The sequence below is a fragment of the Mustela lutreola genome, chromosome 2 (assembly GCF_030435805.1).
Source record: "Mustela lutreola isolate mMusLut2 chromosome 2, mMusLut2.pri, whole genome shotgun sequence".
In the NCBI taxonomy this organism is placed as follows: Eukaryota; Metazoa; Chordata; class Mammalia; order Carnivora; family Mustelidae; genus Mustela; species Mustela lutreola.
Window position 1 is genome coordinate 8,352,606 of NC_081291.1, and position 22,733 is coordinate 8,375,338.

Consider the following 22,733-nt stretch of genomic DNA (forward strand, 5'->3'; position numbering starts at 1 on the left):
GTTGACTGGCTGAATGACCCACCAGTCAAGCAACAAAGACCACCAACCTGGGGGTGAGGGAAGGAGTGAACACAAAGTCTCTCTCGCAAGTTGCCCAAATCAGCCAAGGTCTGGCCTCTGGGCCTTTGCACATGCTATTCCCACTGACTGGGATGCTCTCCTCCCAGACACATCCTGTCGTCCAGGGCCCTCCCACCAACACTTACCACTTGGGAGGCTAGGCTCAGTGCCAGGCAGTCGGAAGGCATAGTGGACATAGGCAGCCAGCAGTGGGCAGTGACCGCGGGCATCCTGGGCAGCCTCTAGACTCCGGTGGACAAGGCTGACCACATGGGCCATTGCTTCAAAGGCCCCACGACCTAAGTTCACTGCCGGGCAGAACAGAGGTCAAGTGCTAAAGCCCACGGCCTTCTACCTCTCCAAGGAACCCCTTATCTCCCACCTTTCCAAGGGGTTGTGGGGCCAATGAAAGGGTCACAGCACACCTGCTCTGGGGCCCAGGGGGGTTGGGAGCCGTTTTTCAGAAAGGAGAACTGAGGCCAGAAAGATGAGTGGGTTAGAGGAGGTCACCCAGGACCAGGGGACCAGGGGGCCTCTTTCCAGATAGGGAAACTGAGGTCTGAGGCTGTGCCTGCTCACCGATCTGGCCGCCAATGATTGGAGGCCGCACGACTAGACGGACAAGCTTGTCCAGCACGTGGTGGGAGAAGGCGACAAGGGGCTCAGGGCTGGCGAGGCGCAGGGCTGCTAGGCTGGCCCGCAGCTCCTGCTCCACGGTGTTCTCACTCAGCACAGTGTCCTTGAGGCGGAATGGGAAGGCCCCCTCCTCCAGGACGTGCACCAGAGTGAAGAACTTGTCCAGGTGAGGGTCCTGAGGGTGGGGGGGGGGACCTGGGGTGAGCGGGGGTGTGGGGGAGGGGCCAGGGTCCCATGGCTGGGAAGACCCTGGAGAGTTGGGGGTGGTGCTCAGTGGGCAGAAAACCAAGGCCGCGGATCAAAGAACTGACCACGAATGAGGAAAGGATGAGCCAGGAGCTGAAGGGAGGAGAGAGGGATGGGAGAGTGACCACAGAAGCAGCAAGGGGCACGTGCGGAGAGGAGAGGAGAGACCACGTAGAAGGCCAAAGCCCCAGCCAGGAGGGCCACTCGCACGGCCGCCCCCGCCTGAGTCAGCAGCTTCCCTGGGTGGCAGGGCCTCACTGATCAAAGTCACGTCCATGGCCCGAGGCCAGGCCTCCCAGTCAGCGGGAACTGTTGCTCAACCCCAGGGCCAGACTGCTGGGTTCCCCCCACCCCCTACCCCCTACCTGTGGGTGCACAGAGGACACGGCAGTGAGCTCCACGCTGAACACGCCCTTGTGGCCGTCCACCCAGCGCATGCCTGGCAGCGCCACCTGCAGGAGGGACACGCCAGGGGGCACTGGCCCACCTGCCCTGCACTGATTGCACCATTGCAACTAGGGTGCAACAGAGTCTTGGGGTGGGGGGGGTTGCAGAGCCAGGCGCCAACCCCAGGGGGATGCAGACGGGAGGGAGTACTATGGGGGTCCCCTGGGCAGGTTGGAAGCCTGGGGTACAAACGGAGAAGCAGACAAGGGAAGCCTGGGGTGTACATTACTAAAGGAAATGAATCGGGCAAGAGCATGGTGGGAGAACTTGCGGGGCCCAGGCATTCACGGCAGCTCAAGAGTAAGTAGGAGGGTGACAGTATTAATGGGGGTGAAGGGCCCTGGAAGAATTACTGGGGGGATCGTGGTCAGGGAGGCAGGCAGGGCTGCAAACGGAGGACTGCAGCAGAAAGGCAGTGGTAATGAGACCAGGCTAGTGGGGGACAGGGAGGGACACGTGGGGATGGTAGGACACATAAAGGCAGTAATGGGGGGGATGGAGCAGCCAGAGGCCCTAACAGAGGGCAACAAGGTTCCCAAGGGTATTGATGGGAACGGAGGGCATGGCACAGATGGGGGACGATGAGGCAGGAGCCTGGGAGTGTTGTGGGGGGGGGTGGCGGGGGCAGGCACTGGGAGGGGAGGCAGGAGGCCAGGGCACATACGTCTGGTGTGAGCACGGAGTAGCTGGGCGGGGGCTGGTCCACGGACACAGGGAGGCAGAAGGGGCCAGTCCTCAGGCGGCCGTGCTGCAGCAGTGGGATCCACTGGGGAGAGCCTAGGGGTTAGGTCTGGGGCCAGATGGGAGTGGGGGGCTGACAGCAGGACTGGGGCGGGGGTGAGGGCTGGTGGGAGTCTCACAGTGAAGCCCACGGGAGTCTCTAGAGCTGTGCCCGGCCTGGGCTGGCAGCTGACATGGTAGAAGGTGAACAGCAGGTGGTGGTTCTCGGTCACACAGGCTGGAAGACGCAGCTTGAACTCCTCGTAGAACTCTGGGGATCTAGGAGGGGACTCTGCTGGCGCCCCCAGGCCTCCCCAACGTCTCTTGCAAGTCAGACCCCAGCACTGCCTTGCCCTATGGTCTGCTCTCTGCCTCAGAGTCCCCGCCGGCTGTCCTGGGGGGCAGCCTCCTCCCCTCCTGCTGCCCCACCGTGTCCCTACCGTGTCCCCACCGTGTCCCCACCACCGGCCCCGTCCCGCCACCCTGCATACTTGTTGTGGTAGACCACCGGGGTGAAGGCCTCGCGGGCGAACTCACTACAGCTGGACTTGCCAAAGATGACCTGGGAGATGGTGTGCATGAGGGGGCCCCCCTGGGACACACCCCCCGAGGACTGCCCCTCCCCCCCCTCCCCACCCCTCGCAGTCACTGACCGGCAGGGCCTGGCTGGGGTCCTCGCCCGCCATGTACTGCACGCGCACAGTGAGGTTGCGCACGGAGCCCTGACGGCTGCTGAAGTTCAAGCAATGTGGGTACACGTACAGCAGGTTCCTATGGGGGCGGAGGGCGGGGGGCATCAGAGGAACCGGTGGGGCTGGGAGACCGGGGGTTGGAGGGGGGGCGGTGATGGCCACGCAGTTGAGGCACTAAGGGTGGCGGATGCAGCTATTAGGGGCACCAGGTGGCCAATTATGGACATCTGTGACTGGCAGAGATGGGGGACAGGTGGGCGCCCTGGGAGCACAGATGGGGGGAACAGTATAGCAGAGGGTGGGGACACAAAGGGGCTTTGGGGTCACTAATGAGGCACAGGGAGGTGCTGAGCAGGGACAGATGGGTGCTCAGGGTCAGGGTTCCAAAAAGGTGGCCCAGGTGGCCAGTAGTCAAGCCTGAGCCCCACAGGGGCTGACCCGCCCCTCTCTTGGCTCAGGGGCCTGATTACCCTTCCCCCAGGAGACGCCACTAGAGTTATGAGGCCTGTGTCTCAGGTGGAGAAACTGAGGCCAGCATCAGAAGTGGGCCTGGGCTAAAGTCAGAGTTCTGCCTGTCTCTCCCAGCAAGACCAACACTCCTGGGCCTCAGCTTCCCTATCTATATAATGGGGCCATCGAGGCTCCTGGCTCAGCCTTTGCAGCAATGCCAGTCACGAGAAACAAGGGGAGTGACAAGGATTGCCCTGAACGTTAACACGGAACCTACTGTAGGCCCAGCTCTGTTCTAAGCGCTCAGCACGAAACAACTCATCTACCTCTCCAAGCAGCCGAAGAGAGGGGGTGAACGTTCCTCTCATTTTATGGGGGGGGGTGGGGAATAGAGGCACTTGCCCACATTAATCCAAGGAGCAGAAATGACAGCTAGCACTGATCCGCGCCACACATGGGTCCTGGCCCCACTCCCCAGCTTTCAACCAGGCCAGCACAGACCCCAGCATTGCAGGCTTGTGGGAAGGAAACCAGCTACCGCCAGGGCGCTGAAAGCCGGCCAGGCAAACCACCAGCACTAAGACACTCACGACCCTCACTGCTGTGTTCACTGTTACCGTGGTCGTCCCTTCTACGGGTGGGGAAACTGAGGCTCTGAGCTTCAGATTCCACCCAGCAGGGCCTGGGCGTGTCCTCAACCTGTGCCCCCCACCAGTCCACAGCTGGCCCCAAACCCTAGCCGGCGTGATCTCAGTGTGGCCTCACCGGACACTTGCCTGATGCAACTGTCGCGCCACCGCCAGGCCCTTGCACAACCCAGGGCGCCCAGCTGGTCGGTTAACGATTGACCGGGGGTTAACAGGGCGCTGGGGCATAAAAGGTGGCAGCAGTGGCGCTGTGGCCGTACCCTCAGAGCCTCAGCCATGCCCACTCTCGCCCTGTGCCTACTATGCGTCCTGGCCACGGCTGCCCAGCCTGCCCCTGCAGCTCCCGTTAGGGGCCTGGAGCTGGCTGAACACGAGGAGCTGACCCTCCTCTTCCACGGGGCCCTGCAGCTGGGTCAGGCCCTCAACGGTGTGTACAGGGCCACAGAGGCACGGCTGACAAAGGCTGGGCACAGCCTGGGCCTCTATGGCCGTGCGCTGGGCCTTCTGGGGCAGGAGGTCAGCCGGGGCCGGGATGCAGCCCAGGAGCTACGCACAAGCCTACTGGAGATGCAGGTGGGCACTGCAGCTGGGGCACTGTGGGGTGGGTAGGAGTTTGCAATAGAGTTGTCTAGGGTAACCAACTGTCTGGGTTTGCTCAGGAATTTGGGGGCAGGTGTCCCTGGAATATAGGACTTTATATAGGCCAACAAAGACAAGCTGGTCATCCTATTAACATCTGCTATTTCTCGAACAGATGGAGGAGGATACCCTAAAGCAGCAAGCAGAGGCCACGGCCCGGACACTAGGGGAGGTGGCCCAGGGACAGCAGGTGCTACGGGAGAGCATGCAGCGGCTGGAAGTCCGGCTGAGAGGCGCTTGGCTGGGCCATGCCCAACAGGAATTTGAGGCTTTAAAGGTAAGAAGTTCTCAACCCGGGTGGAGTGGAGACCGGTTTCCCACAAAGAACTCACTTCTCAGCCTTGAGTCCCAGGGCATCTCCAGATCAGCCTCGCAGGGCCATGGCCTCTAACCTAGGTGACCCTGGACAAAACCCTTATCCTTTCCTGTGCCTCAGTTTCCCCAATTGCAAATAAGGACAACAATCTCAGAGGAGGGACAGGGATTCAACATAGATAAAATACTCTGCATGGGGCAGGGGATATGGAAGTTCATAAATTAATACTAAAAGAGTAACTGGTAGTATTTCTTGAGTGCCCAGGAACTACTCCAGCCATGCCTCTTAATAATCCGTATCATGCTTACAGCCTCCCATGGCACAAGTCCTATGTCATCCCCATTTAACAGATGGGGAAGTTGAGGCCACAGAGCGGCAGTGACGTATTAGGGCACACAGATGCAGCCCTGGGCAGGGCCAGGGGACAGGAGGTGAGTCAGCCCCAGCTGAGGTTTCTGTCCCGACCCCACAGGCCCATGCAGACAAGCAGAGCCACATCATATGGGCGCTCACAGGCCACGTGCAGCAACAGAGGCGGGAGATGGTGGCCCAGCAGCATCGACTACGACAGATCCAAGAGAGGTGAGGCTGGAGGGGGTCGGATGGGCGGGGCTGCTGGGGAGGAGGTGTGCAGGGCACCCAGATGGGGGTCCCTTTGCCTTGGCTGAGCCTTGTCTCCCTTCCAGACTCCATACAGCGGCACTCCCGGCTTGAATCTGCCTGGGGTGTGGAACTGAGGACCAGTCTACACTGAGGGACGCTGCCATGGCCATGGCCCCCACACAAGGAGGAGCTGCCTGCCCTGTGGGTTCGCCGGGGCGCTGGGTCCTGCTTCTGGCCATGGAGAAGAGACAGAAGCAGGCGGGGACACAGGCAGAGAACATGGCGCTGTTGAGGAGACGGGGGGCAGGACATGGGACCCTTCCCATGTATACACCCCTCCATTAAAGCGGAGTAGATACGGCTGTCTGAGTGTCTGGGAGAAACAGTACCTTGCTCTGTGAGATGCCATGACTAGCCCCCATTCAAATGCCCAGCTGGGCCTCAGGGGCTGTACCTGTAGCTTGTGTGGGGGGCATAGACCTCACGGGCAGGGAACTCCAGGATCTCTTTGGTGGGCCGGCCTCTCGGGTCTGGGTAGGGCTTGACATGAAGCAGCTCCGGGGAGAGGCAGAAGTGTGGATTCTCAGGGGCCGGGGAAATGTCGATCTTGAGCTGGGCTGGAGAGAGAGGGGAGTGTTTGCAAGGGCCTGGGAGCTTCCAACCCCGGCCCCACCTTCTGGGCTTTAGGTTGGGGGCTCTGACGTCTCCATCATGCCCTCTAGTGGCTGTCCTTCAGGAGCTAAGACCAGATGTCACCCTTGCTTGCTGTATCTTGCCTCCACATTTGATCGGCTCCACATTTGTGTGGCTCGGTCGTTAGGGGTCTGCCTTCAGCTCAGTTCACGATCCCAGGGTCCTGAGACCAAGCAGTGCATGGGCTCCCTGCTCTGTGGGAAGCCTGCTTCTCCCTCTCCCACTCCCCCTGCTTGTGTTCCCTCTCTCGCTGTCTATCTGTCAAATAAAGAAATAAAATTTTTAAAAAGATAAAAGATCCAGCCCCTAATTTCAGGGGATTTATGCATCACGGTCACCAGCGGGTCCCCGGGGGCTGGCCCAGCAGGTCCTCAGGGTGGGTTTGCTGAGTCACTGCATGGAAGGGCCAGCTTTCATTTATGGGGCGCGCCACGCACCGGTCACGGGCCGCAGGCGCCGCAGGAGAGAAGACGGGCGCCGCATGTCAGCCAGGAACTTGAAGAGGTCCTCATCACTGAGCCGCTCGGCCTCCTGCACAGGACATACCCACGTAAACTGGGTCCCGGGTACCCACAGTGGGGTAACGTCTGTTGCTGGGAAACCCTCCCCCAGCCCCACGGCCATGACACCTGCTTAAAGAAGTTGGTGACAGTCAGCGTGGCTGGGCGGAATCCGGAGAAGCTGCAGGTGTCATCCCCACTATTTGTCCGATCTTGGGGTCCACGCCGGCGGCGGTCAGTCCAGGCCGGTCGGCGCTCTAGGGTAGGCAGTGATGGTGTTGGAGGGGGCGGAGATGAAAGGGAGGCGGGAAGGGCCAGAGGGCCAGAGAGTCAACCTTATACCAAGTCCAGCCAGCAGAGGGCGCTCCCTTCCCATTAGCCCCCCGCCCCCCCACCTTGACTGGTCAGCCCCGCCTCCTCACCTCCCTCGGAGTCGGAGTCGCGGTCCGGCTGCCCCGCACTGCTCACGATGTTGGCCAGGTGGACCGCGGTCCAGGCGAAGGGCATGCGGTAGCGGCCCAGGCGGGTGCAGAACTGCTCGGCCGCCAGGCGCAGCTTCTCCAGCTTCTCTTTGTTCTGTGGGGGAGAACCCACCCCCAGCACACCCCACAAGCTCAGTGCCCCAGACCTACAGATCACAGGATATGCCCTGCCCAGTGACCCCTTTACCACCTCGCTCAGCCTCCACATGCTTACCTTGGCCGTGTCCACCTCCTTCATCACCATGTAGGGCTCGCAGCACTCGCTGATGTCCCCCTGCTGCAATACTTTCTCCAGCTGAGGGGCAGGCAGGGCCAGTGAGGACCCCAATCCCACCCCATTTCCAACTGTCTGGCCCCCTCGTCGGTCCTCAGACACTCCATCCAGCTAGGGCTCTTGCTCCAACACCTCCCATGGCTCCCACTGTCCTCGGGATTGAGCGCTAGCCACTGGATTGCCCGGCCAGCTGCCCCCTCCCCCGCCCTTTGAGCCTACTCCAAACCTAAGTCTCCATATTTTCTCTACATTTATATTTTTGTTAGTATACAAAGAGGCCATTCCAAGCATGGCCGGAGGCCAATCCTGACCACTTGTGGGCTGTGGGTCCCTAACCCATTCTGTACCTCAGTTTTCCCCATCTGTAAAATGGAGGCCATGGCAACCCCCACCTCCTGAGGCTGCTGTGAGGTTAAAGGTGGGAATCTCTGTGTAGTCTGACTGACCGTGAGCAGTGCCTGCCTGTAGGTCAATGTCATTAATGTAACCGAACTGAGTATCTGGGGAAAGGAAATTTGAGCTCAGTCCTAGAACTAGAAAATCTCACACAAATGTGCCAACTAGGTCTTTCTTCCCCTAATAAACTGAAAAACTCTCAACTTAAAGAACATGCTAAATGTCCATTTGCACATGCCAGGCCTCCCACTTGTGGGTCTCAGCTTAACTACTGCCTCTCCACGGAAGCCCTCCGTGATTTCTCATCACCTAGGTTGGGTCAGGAGCCTCCTCTGGGCTTGCCCCACTGCCTGTGCTTCGTGACAAGACTTTATCACCCTTCTTGGTGACCTGCCCATCCTCTTCCATGAAAGCAGGGACCACACTTCTGGTGTTTACCATTATCACCCCCTGACCCAGCCCCAGCGGGCACCTTGATGACCAGGAAGATATCAGGTGAAGGGTAGGTCACGGAGAAGATGGCAGAGCGGGCCAGGGTGGAGATGGCAGGGTGGGTGCCATGGGCCCGCAGCAGCCCCTTCATGGAGTCCGAGTTCAGGTCAAAGTAGAAGTTTTCTGAGATCTGGGGACACGAAAGGCAGCTGGGCCACCACCTCCAGGAAGCCCACTGCCCTGCAACAAGGAGGAAGGTTGGGGTAGAAAAGGGAAGAAAGAGGATCCTACCTTCTTTTTCTCCCGCACATCATACAGGGCCAAGATGCCAAAGATGGGCTCAATTTCGATCTCAAACCTACAGCGAATGGGGACTTCCTGGCAGAGGCCATCCCTAACACTCCCACCACCCACACACCCCACTCCCTCTTGAGACCCAGCCCAGACATGGTACATTGTGATGGTGGTAGGGACTAATTTCCATTGGGCCACACAAAATTCCTACTGAAGGGCTTGCAGGAAAGGCCTGACTCATTTTGTAAAAGGGGAAACTGAGGCACGGAGCGCCTCCCCCCACCCTCAGCCATATAACTCCCACCGAGCCCTTCCCCTGAAACTATGCCCCTTGTTCAGCTGATATAGGAGAAGCTTTTGGTACAACAATGCCCCCAATCTTGAAGTTCTCAACTCCTGGGCTTTCCTGGCCCCCTTTCTGGGGTGTCCTCTGCCTCCCTGGGCTGAGTCCCATCTGACAGTCCCCGTAACCCCCTCCCCATCCCACTCTGCCCTGCTAGCCCCCACTCATCCTGCGAGTCCTAAGGAAAGCATCTTAAAACTCATAATTTGAGGCTCCCCAGTGTGCCCAGAACAAAATCCTACATGGTCCAGCCCTGCCTACCCCTTGGCCTCATTTTTCCCTCTTCAGACACATCTCAGGCTTTGGGTATGTCACGTCCCCCCACCTAGAGAGCCCTGTGTGGTCATCCCACGGTTACATGTCCTGTACACAGTAGGTGCTCAATGAGTGTTTGTTGAATGACTGGATACTTGCAGAGCTGGTTCCCAACCCTAGTGCTTGGGGCAGGCAGCCCACCCGGGCCTCAGGCCAGAGCAGGGCCTCCCTTTCCTGCCCCCATCCAGGCAGGAACTCAGGGTGGGGAGGGGCGGGGCTGGGCTTAGGTCCAAGGCCACATCCTGTTCAGCTCCATTCCCACGCACTTCTGGCTGCTCCCAGGGACTGATGTGGAGGGGGACTCGGACAGCTGGAAGCCAGGTCCAGGGTCACGAGCGCCCCCTCCAGCCTGGGTCCCAGCAGAGCTAGGGCCAGACTCTGGCCTCACAAGTCATGTGATCTCGGGCACAATGACTGCCGCTCTGTGCCTCAGTTTCCCCCCACCCGCGCCTGTTTCACAACACCGTGAAGATGAGGGGTAATGCATGTGAAGGGCTGAGAACAGAGCCTGGCACACAGTTGGTGCTTAAGGCCTGGTGGCTTTGAAGAACGAGAAAAGGAAGTCTTATTTCCCACCTAAAAGTGCCCGGATGGCCTCATCGGTCTCAGGGCCGCACACCGTCATGGCCCGGCTTGGGCGGTGAGCGCCCAGTGCACGTAAGCACCGGGACATACGTGGGGCCTCGCACGTCTGAAGGGAGGGGTGGGGCAGCACGCACACTCACTTCAGCGACAGACACTTGACCAGGATCCTCTGTCCAAAGTGTTCACGGGGTGGCTCCGGGCGGCTGCAGCGTTCCACGGCCTCGTCCTGCCAAGAGCCAGGGAGGGCAGCTGGGACACATCCTTCGCGAAGGGCTTGGAATGCGTGACGTGAGACCAGCTCTATCCCCAGCCTGACTTAGGTTTCTTGCAGCTCCTTGTCTCTGTGCTTTGGTGCACACTAGTCCCCCTGCCTGGAAGCCCCTCCTTCTCCCTTTGCCCTGTTCAGGTCACAGCTTAGCTGGCACTTCCTCCAGGAAGCCCTCCCTGACTTCCTGAGGCCTGAGCAGGCTCCTCATCCAGGTGCTCTCCATACCCTATTGCAGAGGGCCACATGGCTGGGACCCAGAGGGCCACGTGAAGGCCAATATTCGGCAACTCACTGTGGCACCACTCGGCCTGGGTTGTGATTTCTTGGTAGGAGGGCCTCTCCCCCACTACACTGTGAGCTCTGAAGGCGAGGACCAAGTCTATCCTGTTCATGGCTGTACCTCCAAGTCTTGCCATGCATGTTGGTCAAATAAATACAGAGGTACACAGTAGGTACCTACTAAGAGGTGGTTAGATAAACGTAGCTACCTACAGAAAACATTTGATTAAGGATGACAGGACATACAGAGGGATATACTCTAGGCCCCCAGTAAGTATGGACTGAATAAACATAGGGGTATACAGCAAGCACTCAATAAATGGCTGAATGAAAACAGAGGTGTATATACTAGGCCTCTAATAAGAGTTGGCTGGGTAGGGGTGCCTGGCTGGCTCAGTTGGCAGAGCCCACGATTCTTGATCTCAGAGTTGTGTGTTCAAGCTCCGTGTTGGGCACAGACATTACGTTAAAAAAAACTTGGTTGGGTAAACGTAATTACTCAAGATATTTGAGTTGCTTCAATGCTGTTTGATTAAATAAAGGATTATACAGTAGGCACATAATGAATGTTGGTTGACCAGAGTAGTATATAATAGGTGCCCCCAAAATGTTAGTGGATGAATACAGAAGTGTATATAAAATAAAATCTACTGGATAAAAGCACAGAGTATACACTAGGTGACCAATAAATGTTACATGGGTCAATATAGGCATATATAGGAGGTTCTCAATAAATATCAGTTGATTAAGTTGTTTGATTAAGGAGACTATACACAAGCATACATTAAGTATCAGTTGAAAGACTACAGGAGTATATGCTAGGTATCCAATAAACGCTACTGGGATAAATCCAAGGGCATATAGCTGGCATCCAATAAAAGGAATCGAATAAAAAACGAGGTATACGGGGGTGCCTGGGTGGCTCAGTTGGTTGAGCCTCCCACTCTCGATTTCTGCTCAGCTCAGGATCTCAGGGCTGTGGGATCGGCTCTGCACTCAGCGGGAGTCTACTTGAGATTCTCTCCCTCTCCCTCCGCCCCTCCCCTCTATGTGCACATGTGCTCTAATAAATAAATATCTTTAACCACCCCCAAACAAAAACAAACGGAAAACCCCAGGGTATACAGTAGGCACCCAGTGAATGTTGTGGGGTACCATACAGGGTCAGGTGCGTGGGTATGGGCCCCCGGTGGGCTTGTGGGCTCCCACCTCATCAGGTGCCGGGTAGAGGGCCAGCAGGGCGCGGGGCCGGTGCTGCCGCCGAGCAGCCTCGTTCCGCCGGTCCACATCCTCGGGGGCCGTGCGCTCTAGCAGCGAGGGTAGCAGTGAGTCAGCTGCCAAGTTCCTCAGGTCAAAGATGCTGGAGGCACCGCTGCTTCGCGGGGTGTCCTCTGGGGAGCCCGAGGAGTGCCGGGGGTCATCCTGCCGGTGGAGAAGGCATAAACACGGAGCGTCAGCTAAATGCACCTTCAATCCCGCTCTAGTGAGATAGTCCTCGTGCCCAATCCGTAGATGGGAAAGCTGAGGCCCGTGGGATGGGTTCACCATTACAAGGGTCACTTTAAGACTTTGCTGAGACTCTTTCTAGAACCTTCTGCCTGGGAGGGGTGGCCCTCCTTTATTACCATTCAGGGAGGCTACTCCTGGCACCAAGGTAAGGACATGTGTGGGCTGGGCTGGCGAGAACCTTCTGTGGGGCTTTGCTCACTGTCACCAGGGGAGGGAGAGTTCTTCCCAGTGGGACTGTCCCTGGCTCTGGGTATCCCGCCTGACCTCCCCGCCCCAACTCAGCTATATGGTCAGAGGCAGACCACCACGGTCCAGACCCCGACTCAGCTCCGTGACCCTGTGTCCCTGAATCCAGCACAAGGGGCCTCGGGAAGCTCATCTCCGTCCAAAAATAGTTAACAGTGGAAGCGATAACAATAATTCTCAGTAGGATTATTGTGGGCATAAAGTAGAAGCCTGGTGAATACTGGCTCAAGACCCAGTGAGCCTGTGAAGCTCCTCGAATCACCTTGCTGTGCCTCAGTTTATCTGCAAAATGGGTGTGGCCCTGCCTCCCAGGATAAAAGACGAGGACACGCTAAGCCCTTAATAAGTGTGCATAATCATGACCCTGAACTTTTAGCTCACGGGGCTGACACATTTCCTTTCGGGTTCAAGGCCATTGCGGTGGCTTCCCGTCCCATGTGACCGAGAGCTGGGGCCAGAGCCCACACACAGCCCCCCACACACATGCCCCGGGCTCCCTCACCGAGTCCTCTGGGCCGGACCTCTCATCCCCCGAAATGTCCTGTTCAAAGACCTGGCGAGTGAGGCCCTTCTGCCGCTCTCGCTGGGTCTCCGCGGTGATGGGGCTGTATGCCGCACTCAGATGCTGGTACCTAGGAGGGAGCAGGGCTGGCTGGCGGCAGGGATCAAGGCACACCCACAGGTGCGTGTGATGCCTGCACGGCCACCCACCCTCCCCGTGACCCACCAGGGAAGTCCAGCTGCCCTTGTGGGGAGTGCGGGCAGATAAGCAGGAGGAGTGGCCCAATGGGCTCAGACCTGACCTCTCAACCCTCTGCCCAGAGCTGCCCCTGAGTCAGACCCACCTCCTGTGGGTGATGAGCCAATCCTCCGTGTACATCTCCACCGCGGCCCTCACCTGGGCATCCAGCTTTCTGTACAATATAAAATCAGGGTAAACAGAGGCAGGGCAAGAGTGTTCATCTTTGCAGTGCCTGCGGGGGGTGGGGGGGCATGGCATGCCCGTCTGCCTGTTTTGGAGATATGGAGATGGAAGCTCAGAGAGGGAGGGTAACTTGTCCAAGGTCACACAGCCATGCCAGGAGTTGAACTGGGGGCTGTTGGGAGCTTGATGGAAGGAAGGGCGGGGAGCTGAACCCACCCATCCTCGGGGATCCCAGGCTCTGTGGTCCGGCATTCCCGGGGCTGTAGCAGGAGCTCCAGGTCGTCAGCTGGAAACTCAGCCAGGTCCCGGAGGGGCCCGGGCTCAGCGTCTGGTGGCCGGCTCAGGAGCACATCCTCGAAGTCCAGGGGCTCAATGACTTCAGTCAGTGGGACCTGGGTTGGAGCAAGGTGACTGTGGGCCGTGCCCTGGGGGTTGAGGAGGGGCAGGGGGGTGGGAGCGTGGGCCTGGGCTCGAGCAAGAGGGTGGTGGGAGCCATGGAGTGTTGGAGCTGTGGGGGGGGGGGGGGGCAGTGACCTCAGACTCTCTACCCCTCCCCGCAGGGCCTGCCCCGCCCCTCTTTCCAGGCAGGAAATCACACCCTGTGCTGGAGGGGCAGGGTTACGCTGGAAGGAAAGGCTAGCAGGCTAGCGCAGCGGAGAAAGACAATTCCTCAGGCCCCACTCCCTCTCCGCTGCAGCTGGGAGTACCTCCCATCCCCACCCCACCCCAGTCTGGGTGGTCCCAGCAGCAGGAGGTGGGGTGACATCAGGTTGACCACCCACGGGGCTGCCACTGAGCCCCCCCAACCGCGAGGCACTGCAGGGAGGGGACAACCCTCCCCACCCACAGGGAGAGAGGAGTGGGGACACTCCTAGCCAGGCCGGGGCAGAGGGGAACCCCACATCTGCTAGAGAGCAGGGTCCTGGAGGGGGCACCCCCCAAACACGTACCCCCAGGGAGCTGCTACTGCGCCGGCTGGAGTGGGGAGAGCCACTGCGCTCCCGGGACACCTGCTTCCGCACCTCCGCAGCCACCGTCCTGGGGGGACAGGGGAAGGGGCCACTGAGGACATGACAACCTGGGCAGTGGGGCCCTGGGAACTTCACCTCAGGCCCATAAATTCATCCTCAGAGCGGAAAATCCAGGCCATGGAAGGGAAAAACCCAAGCCACGGACTGGGAGAACCCTGGGTTCAGGATCTGCAGATCTCAGCCTTGGGGTCCCAGGGCTCGTGGCTGATACAGAGACCCCAGGACCCACCCCTCCCAAGCTGCGCCTGGGGCCCTTCCAACCCCCACCAAGCACAGATGGAAGGATTTGGTCCCTGCAGGGCATGAGGGTCACGAATCCTTCTTTATCGCAGATGCCCAGCCTAGGTCCAAGTCTGACTGGCCTGCCCCCTGGTCCCTGCCTTGGTTTCCTCATCTGGCGACCTCTGCCCACCCTACCTTCCATCCAGAATGTGTGTCCTGTCCCTTCCTTGCTATGGGGTCTTGGGCAAGTTACTCCTACCTCTGAGCCTCAGTGTACCCAACTATACTTAAGGGACCTCACAAGGCTTGTGGTGGGGAGCTGAGCAGTGGGCTTGGCATTCGGGGGGCACTCCATACCTCATTCTCAGGGAGCCGGAGACCAGGCTGAGCATGTGTTAAGAGGCCAGCATGACTCACAGAGCACACCCAGTAGCCAAAATCTGGGCTGTGGCTTTCCTAGGCCACCTGCATCTGTGCTGGCCTTCCAAGTCAGGGAGGAGGAGGTTGAAGGGGTAAGACCCACAGTGGAGGGGGCCAGCAGAGGAAACTGGGACTTGGTACCCCCAGGCCCTCAATTCCTTCAGCTAAGCTTGGAAGGAGGGGAAGGAGAGAAGAGAGCCGCATAGTTATTTGGAGAAGAGGATCCCAGGCAAAGGGTACAGCAAGTGCAAAGACCCTGTGGCCAGGCTCTGTGCTCGGAGCATGGAGATTCCCGCTTCCCTGGGTCTGTATGACAGCAGGAATAGGGCTATGTGGTCCCCACGGAGGCCCAAGCACCAGCACACACACACACACACACACACACACACACACACACACACAGGACCCAAGCGCACACACACACACACACACACCCCGCCGCCAGGAGGTACTCAATACATTTTTCTTAGGAAACAAATCCCTCCCAATTTCCCTCCTGGTCCAACCTGCCTAAATCCATCGTGAGTTAGAAGCCCCAGACCTTTCAGCTGTGTGGCTCTGGGCAGGTAGGCTACCCCTTCTGTGCTTCAATCCCTCTTAAAATTGAGAAGGCAATTGTCTGGGTGTTTGGGTATTATTCCCTTCCATTTTCCACTTTTCTGTGTGCTTGGAAGTTTCATAATGAAAAGTTGTACCCCCCCCCCCCAAAAAAAAAAAGTGCTATGCTGATCGCAAACCACGGACCATGGATGAAATTAATGTGTGTGGTGCGCTCAGGAGAAGACAGGTCAGGGTCGGGGAGACTGGGGCTAAGGGGGGGTCACCTGGAAGCCTCTGAAGTCAAACAAAACTTGACCATGACCCTGATCCAACGTGGGGGTCTCCAGCTGAGACCTCAGCCTCATTCTTCTGCCTCTGTATTCTATTTACTTCCTCTCTTGACTGTCCCAGTCTTGCTTCTATTGTTTTGGGGGTCTGGGGCTAGCGAATGGAGGATCTTCCAGGAAATTCAAAGGGCGTCCCAAATAAGCTATTTGTCCTCAAATTCCCAAAGTTGGGGCTGCCTTCTCTGGAAGCCTGAGCACACAGGGTCTTGGGGGATGATTTATAAAAATGCCGGGACAGGGCGCCCATCGGTGCCCTGGTCCCAGCTGTTCTGCACCTGCGGCCCCAGAGCAGGGAGAGGGGAGAAGGGAGGGCAGGGCCTCCCACTTCATTTTGTCTTTGGCCTTGGAGAGATGGCCCCTGAGTGGGAAAAGGCCAGGTCCTTGCCACTGTGGCCACAGGAGCCACTTTCCTGTGTCACCAGGCTCTGTAGTCGGACCTGCGCAAGCAGGGATGAGTGTCATCCCCTCTCTGGACCTCTGGGCTCAATGCGGCGCCCACACCTTATCGAACTGTTCTGAGTTTAAGGCTTGGCACACAGTAAGTGCTCGATTAAGGCTTGCTGTCACTAAGTTGCCTTAAAAGGATCCTGGGAAACTGGAATTTCTGGCCCTGCTTTTTCTGCTGGGCCAGAAGGGGCCCAGGAGGGGAGTGAGGCTCAGAGAGGGGCAGGAGGCATCTAGGCTCACAGAGCTGAACGTGGTTAGGTGCCCAGAATCAAACCCCTGAGGGCCAGAAGTGAGTCTGCGCAACCCGCAGCACACGGTACTCCACATGCCCATGATGGGAAGCAGGGCCAAGAACAGGGGTCCTAGAACGTATCTCTGCCGTGTCCACACTTACCATCCCCCACAGTGGTCCCATGCAGCCTCCAGGTTTCAGGAGCGCCCAAACAAAGACAATCCTTGGATCCCTTCTGGGTGGCACCTGCCTCTTTTGCATGCCCATGTGGGGTCATGCAGGCATGTACCCTGAACATAACCTGCCTTCCTGCCATCTTCCCTGGCTCCCTAAGGGCAGCCCCGCCCTCTGGGCTGCTCAGGACCCATGCCTGGGAGCCATTTCCACTTCCTCTCTCTTTCTCATGCCCACATCAGATCTGCTTCAGACACCCCCATGGAGCACATTTTTTAGAGGAGGCAAAATGTGGGTCTAAATATACTGGTTTTTCTCAGGAAGTGATCTCAGGATTGCAATGAGAAACTGCTGAGATCAGGTGGTGGGTTAGAGCTACTAGGGAAACAAATCCCCCTAAGCTGAAAGCTAGCAATCCTATGGGACACGACACAGACACTCAGAGGGGAAAGATGAAGCAGTGGCATCACTGGGAATTCATGTGAGATTGCAGACCTCACCCCAAGGCTGGGCAGATTAACAGAGGTCTACTCCCTCCAGGGGAGGAGGACAATAAAACCAGAAATGAGAATGACATAAGGCTCTAACTCTGTGTGTTCCCACTTGGGTAAATAAGTGAGGGAAGAAGATGAGTCCATATAAAACCATGGAGATTTCTCTTTATAGCACACCCAAGCCCTCCTGGACTGGCTGCACATTTTAAAGACAAATGATCTCCCTGTCAGCAAGAGGAACACTCATCTGCTGCTGGGGGAAGCCCTTTAGACAATCGTTTGGAATGACAGAGCGAAGTTGAAGATAAACCAGTCCAGCAATCCCACTCAGAGGCGTAGACACTCGGGATAAAACACGTGGCTGGGAATGTCCCTGGCAGCCTGGTCATGACAACCCCAAAGGAAAAGATGTACGTGTTCCTTGATCAAAGAGGGAGACAATGTGCATGGGAGGAATAGTATGCAGCAATGAAAAAGGATGCGCCCGGCTGCAGGTAATGGCTTGGGTGAGAGACTCGGGCCACACCAGCCTCGATACCCAACGTGATTCCACTGATGAGACGTTCTAAACAGGCAAGAGTAGCCCATGGTGCAGAGGGACCCAGCTCGGCAGGGGACATCATAACTCAAGTGAGGAAGGGAGGGGAGCCACCATCAGTGTGCAGTTGGCTAAGGGACAGAACTAGGTGCAGATCAGGAGAGGCAGCTAGGTTAGGTGGCCCAGGAGATCAATACTGCCTTTGTCTTGACCTGAGGGATTGTTCCCCTGACATTTGTTGTTTTATTGTTGTTGTTTTGTTTTTTAATTTTTAAAAAAGATTTTACTTATTTGAGGGAGAGAATGAGAGAGAGAGAGAGAAAGAGAACACGAGCAGGGGGAGGGGCGGAGACAGAAGCAGAGTCCCTGCTGAGTGGGGAGACCGATGCAGGGCTTGATCCCAGGAGCCTGGGATCATGACCTGAGCCAAAGGCATACGCTTAACCAGCTAAGCCCCCCAGATGCCCCTGCTTTTTAATTCTTTTGAAAATAAACTCTACCCCCAGTGTGGGGCTCAAACCCATGACCCCGAGATCAAGAATCCCATGTTCCACTAACCAAGCTAGCCAGACATCCCCCTGAGCATTGGTTCTATAACTACTCTTTTAAACTTTGGACTTTTCTAGATGCATGTCAAATGTCACCATTATTTAAAAGGTAGAAAATAGCGGCGCCTGGGTGGCTCAGTTGGTTGAGCAACTGCCTTTGGCTCAGGTCGAGATCCTGGAGGCCCGGGTTCGGGTCCTGCATGGAGCTCCCTGCTCAGCAGCGATCTGCTTCTCCCTCTGACCCTCTCCCTCTCATGCTAACTCACTCTCATTCTCTCTCTCCCTCTCTCTCAAATACATAAATAAAACCTTAAAAAAAATGAAGGTAGGAAATAATAATACGTGTGTGTGCTCAAGTTTGCAGATATATTTGGGGACGGGGGGGGAGGGAGCCATTTTCTTGAAATCCCAGAGGCACCTTTGGAATTTGGTTAATACATGTCTCTTTGTCCTCCCACGCCTCCAACAAAGTCACTATTTCCTTGAGTGAAAAATGCCACCAGCCCCGCATCAGATACCCGGGGCAGGGGGGAGGGGACGGTGAGAGAAGATGCCACAATCAGATGCCTGGAAGAACGGGGGATACGTGAGGACAGGAAGAGTGACACGGTTGCTGAGACTGTTCTGAAGTCTATGGCCCCACGCTTCTGGGCTCACTTCCCCACGAGAGATGCTCGACAGCCACCTAACCACTGTGAGTCCCACTTTCCATAGTTATACCTACGTCGACAGGCTCTGGTGACACACAAATGGCATTTCCACTGGGGACCAGCCAGCCATAAACATACTGTGAGCGCTGGCCATTACCGCCACTCCATATTGTATTTTATTTGTGAAAAAATGAACACGTTATATTGCTACAGGAATGTTTGTCCATGCTATTTACATTTATAAGAGTTTGTAGTTTTAAGTTGTCCCCTCCCCAATTTTTTTTTTTTTAAGAATCTGTTCACTAGGAAACTGGGGGGCTGTTTACTATCTGGGTCAGTATGGCACTGAGGAATGAATGACTGAATGATTGACCAGATGAATTCAGGCCCAGATCTGAGCATGTAGACACCTGGGTGTCCAAAAGGCTGTTACGGAGGCCCTGGCAGAGGAAGGCTGGAAGACTTGAGCCTTTTGCTTGTGGTTCACTGGGGTCCCAGGAACATTCTCTGCTCTTCTTACCCTGGGCTCTATAGTATCTGTTCCCCAGGGCAGGACCCTAGGACCTCTCTTTTTTACTGGAGTGGAAGCCAGGAACCAAGAACACAGAGACTGAGTGGCAAAGAAACAGGTTCAGAGAAGCCAAAGGTCCAAGACAGAGAGGCAATTTGGGAACATAAAAATAACAGAACATAAAAATTGCCTGACTGCTATGCTCCAGACACATGGTCACATGTGTGACCTCTGTTCAGAACTCCTCATGGCTCCCACCTCACTCAGGATACCAGTTAAGGTCTTCCCCACAACCCACAAGACCCTGAGGGATCTGCTCCCACTGTCCCCTTCCTCACTCTGCTCCAGACAGTCAGATGATTTATTTGTAAATACACTATGTCTGCTTCTGCCTCAGTGCCTTTGCACTTGCCCTTCTCCCATTTTGGGATTGCTCTTCCTCCACATACGGGCATGGATGCCTCCCTCACCTCTTCGGAACTTTGCTCAAATGTCACCTTATCGTCCAGGCCTTCCTGATCTGCCTCCCCATGCCACCCACTTCCTTTCCTTGCCATGTGCGTCCCCATAGCACTGGCACTTATCATTAATACATAATCTACTTGATTGTGCTACTTGTCTGTCTACCCCATTGTATCTGCCACCAAGGGTGGATCTTTCCTTGTGTCTCCATCAGGCCAGCTCTGGACGGACAGGGAGCTCTTTCACTTGGGCGTGGCCAGCACAGGCCCCGGGGTGGAGAGGACCCCCCGTGGGCCAACTCCGACTGGCCATGGAGGCAAAGACAAGGGAGAGGCTCTTCAGCCCTGGTCTGACCTCCCCCTTCCAGGCTGAGTCTCTTACAATCTCCAGTGGCCACGGAAATGGATCCCCCAGCGCCTGGCGCCTGTCCCCTCCCCCGTCTGCCCACCAGCTGGTTGGGTCCCCAGCCCCCACTCCCTCCATTCAATCACCCATCCATCTCCAGCGCGTCCAGCCGGTGCTGGGAGAGCCTGAAGCAGGGCTGGGGGCAGGGGGCCATCCACAGCTGTCCCCTGCTCCCCGGACAGCTGGGCACGGGACCCTGGCAGTGGGGGAAGAGCACGGGAACCTTCCCGAGGGGCCTCCAAGGCCTCCAAGAGCACCATCCCTGTTCCCAAATCCCGGCCCCAGGAGCATCCCAGCCCCGCGCCAGGCAAGAGGATGAGTCGCCAAAGCCCCTCCTGCTCCCTCGCCCTCGGACTCGGGGACCCAGGAAGGACCCGGAGATGGCGAGGAACGCGGAGGGCTCCCGATACCTGCTCTCCCCGCGCCACCGCCTCCAGGAAGGCCCCCGGACACGCCCCCACGCCTCCCCAGCGGCGCCCAGGGCGGACCTCCCTCAGCCGCCATCGCACTCGCAGCCCCGCCGCGGCCCCAGCGGGGACCCCCGCCGCCCTCCCCGCCTCCCGCCGCCCCCGGCCCCCGCCAGAGGAAGCGGGCCAGAGCCGGCCCGGGCGGAAGGGGCTTGAACGGTGAGGGGGACGCCGGGGCCGGGGAGGGCCGGGCCACCCCGGGGCGGGGCCCGGACACGTGCGGGTGTCCCCGGGAGGGGCCCGGCGGCCGAGCTACCTGTTGATCTTGTGCGCGAAGGCGCGGCGCTCGGCGGCCGCCATGGCGCCGCGCGGGTCCCGCCGATGCCGCCGCGCGCACCGTCCCCGCCGTGGTTGCCGCCACCGCCGCCGCCTCCCGGTTCTGGGCTGCCCGGGCTGGGCGGGGCCGGGGCCGGAGGCGGGGCCCTTCCGGGTGTGCGGGGCGGCTCCGTGCTGCCCCTGCCGGCCGGAGGGGCGCGGGGACCCCGGGCCGCCTCCGCGCGCCCCTCGGGTCTGCGGTGGGGAAACTGAGGCTTTGCAGGGGGCAGGGGAAGAGAGACGCCGGGACCGAGGCCGGGGGTGTCAGACTCCGGGGGATGCTCTTTCTGCCCTCTGATTAATCACCACGATCATCCGTAATAAGTATAATGTCAAGCGTTTATGAAGCACGGCCCTGCAATTCACAGGTGCGGAAGGAACGGCCGGTTTCCCATTTTGCAGATGGGTAAACTGAGGCACGGAGCTGCTCAGACGCTTGCCTAGGCCTGAGGGATCACGGGGGTCTCTAAGGCCACTCTGGGATGTTCCCCAGTAAAGGACGAGGGAAGCAGAGGGGTCCAGCTGGGCTCCGAGATGCCGGACGATGTAACTGGGGCTTGAGCGAGCGAGTCCGAAGTCTGGACTGGCCTGGCTGCCTTCACTGGAAGGAGGATGTGGGGATGTCTTAGTTTACTTGTGGTGTCAAATCTCTCCCCAGTGGTTCCTCTCCCAGCTCCAGTGCAGCGGTCTTCGAGAATTCTCCAGCCCTCACTCGTAGCCCGGATGTGCCAACCGCTTGCTCATCCCCAAGCCTTTGCAAGGGGCGGGTTCCTCCTCCCGACGGCCCTTCCAGCCCTGGTCAGAAAATGTCCCAGGCATAATTGGGGAGTGATTGATACGAGGGCACAGCTCTACCTCAGGGCTTTGGATATGCTGCTCTTTTTCCCATGAATTTGTTAGCATTCTCTTCCTTCTTACAGGTGAGGAAACTGAGGCAGAGAAGCAGAGGAACTTGCCCTACCTAAGCAAGTGGATCAGTATGAGATCCTGAGCCCAGAGAAGGGAGGCTCGGATTTCCAGGGGAACCCTCATACCCTGCCACTCAACCCCAAGCTCTAGAGGGCACAGCAGAGCTGTTTCCCAGCCTGGCATGTGACATGTGTATCTATCAGCAGCCCACGCACTTGCACTTGTCTGAGTGGTCCAGCCACTTTGACCAGGAGCCTCCAGGTGCAACCCCGCCCATCCCTCTGCTGTGCCCCACCCCATGTCACCCTCACCCCAGCCAGCAGCCATCCTGGGCTAAAGTCCCTGCCTCGCCTTTGGGCTCCTGGGAGCCAGGCTGGGCAAGAAACATGGAGATGAGCAAAAATTGGTGGGTTTCTCCCTTCCGGTCTGCCTCCTTCCAGCCCACACCCCATCATGGTGGGTCTCCCAGCTCCTGTTCTTGGCCCTTGAAGTTTGTTCTCACCTCAGTGTCCAGAAAGAGCCCAGAAATACCTGAATCAGGTCAGGTCCCTCCTCTGCTTTAAAAGCCAAAGTCCTCCCCAAGGCCCACAAGACCCTGCATGATCCGCCCTCATCCCCTCCCCCCTCCCCCACCGCTCTAGCTGCTCACCTCCTCAATGTCCTCTGAGCCCTAGAGCACAGCTCCTGCTTCGCACATGCTGTTCCCCTTCCCACACGGGGCCACCATTACCACCCCACTTTTGCAGATGAGAAAACTGAGGCCCAGAGAGGCAGAGCGACTTGCCCAATGTTACCCGTCCAGCCAGGGTCCGATCTGTGATTCCAGATTTGTTACGGGGGGGGGGGGGGGGCTGATCCTGAAATGTGTGTTTCCAAATACCCCCAGAGCCCCAACCCCGGGCCGGACTGTGGGGCCCAGGGACGATCTCTCAACCTCTCTGAGTTTCCATTTCCTCATCTCCTCCACGGGGGGCTTGAGGCTCGTCCTAGCACTAGGCACAGACCTGGCTTGGGAGTGCCAAGC

At 57.9% G+C, this 22,733-nt stretch overlaps 2 protein-coding genes across 7 annotated transcripts in view; one reads left to right on the forward strand and one right to left on the reverse strand.

Annotated features, from left to right (window-relative positions):
- The window catches only part of DOCK6 (dedicator of cytokinesis 6), a 41,312-nt gene extending 20,441 nt beyond the window's left edge, over positions 1 to 20,871 (reverse strand). For 4 of the 6 annotated variants that reach the window (XM_059160009.1, XM_059160008.1, XM_059160007.1 and 1 more), the window contains exons 1-21: positions 20,742 to 20,869; positions 13,948 to 14,035; positions 13,214 to 13,389; positions 12,918 to 12,986; positions 12,575 to 12,704; positions 11,527 to 11,739; positions 9,911 to 9,996; positions 8,525 to 8,591; positions 8,274 to 8,423; positions 7,346 to 7,426; positions 7,072 to 7,225; positions 6,779 to 6,906; positions 6,587 to 6,680; positions 5,911 to 6,073; positions 2,763 to 2,880; positions 2,601 to 2,671; positions 2,250 to 2,388; positions 2,054 to 2,155; positions 1,308 to 1,394; positions 640 to 871; positions 207 to 368 (exon numbers count right to left, since the gene is read on the reverse strand). In XM_059160009.1, the coding sequence (XP_059015992.1) occupies positions 207 to 368; positions 640 to 871; positions 1,308 to 1,394; positions 2,054 to 2,155; positions 2,250 to 2,388; positions 2,601 to 2,671; positions 2,763 to 2,880; positions 5,911 to 6,073; positions 6,587 to 6,680; positions 6,779 to 6,906; positions 7,072 to 7,225; positions 7,346 to 7,426; positions 8,274 to 8,423; positions 8,525 to 8,591; positions 9,911 to 9,996; positions 11,527 to 11,739; positions 12,575 to 12,704; positions 12,918 to 12,986; positions 13,214 to 13,389; positions 13,948 to 14,035; positions 20,742 to 20,785 (2,554 nt within the window). In that variant the 5' untranslated portion in view covers positions 20,786 to 20,869. Of the gene's footprint in view, positions 1 to 206; positions 369 to 639; positions 872 to 1,307; positions 1,395 to 2,053; positions 2,156 to 2,249; positions 2,389 to 2,600; positions 2,672 to 2,762; positions 2,881 to 5,910; positions 6,074 to 6,586; positions 6,681 to 6,778; positions 6,907 to 7,071; positions 7,226 to 7,345; positions 7,427 to 8,273; positions 8,424 to 8,524; positions 8,592 to 9,910; positions 9,997 to 11,526; positions 11,740 to 12,574; positions 12,705 to 12,917; positions 12,987 to 13,213; positions 13,390 to 13,947; positions 14,036 to 20,741 lie in introns of all 6 variants that reach the window. The other 2 variants (XR_009350599.1, XM_059160010.1) reach the window with 2 other exon arrangements.
- ANGPTL8 (angiopoietin like 8) lies at positions 4,160 to 5,917 on the forward strand. The gene is made up of 4 exons (XM_059160013.1): positions 4,160 to 4,471; positions 4,653 to 4,814; positions 5,326 to 5,435; positions 5,540 to 5,917. Exons 1-4 carry the CDS (start codon positions 4,175 to 4,177, stop codon positions 5,565 to 5,567), a joined length of 597 nt encoding a protein of 198 aa, XP_059015996.1. The 5' UTR covers positions 4,160 to 4,174; the 3' UTR covers positions 5,568 to 5,917.
- Positions 20,872 to 22,733: the final 1,862 nt, after the last annotated feature.

Excerpts from the sequence above, each read along its gene's own strand:
- ANGPTL8 (XM_059160013.1), top strand. The coding sequence starts at position 4,175 with ATGCCCACTCTCGCCCTGTGCCTACTATGCGTCCTGGCCACGGCTGCC. Across the intron at positions 4,472-4,652 it reads CAAGCCTACTGGAGATGCAG|ATGGAGGAGGATACCCTAAA; the intron begins GTGGGCACTGCA and ends TTTCTCGAACAG. Across the intron at positions 4,815-5,325 it reads AGGAATTTGAGGCTTTAAAG|GCCCATGCAGACAAGCAGAG; the intron begins GTAAGAAGTTCT and ends CCGACCCCACAG.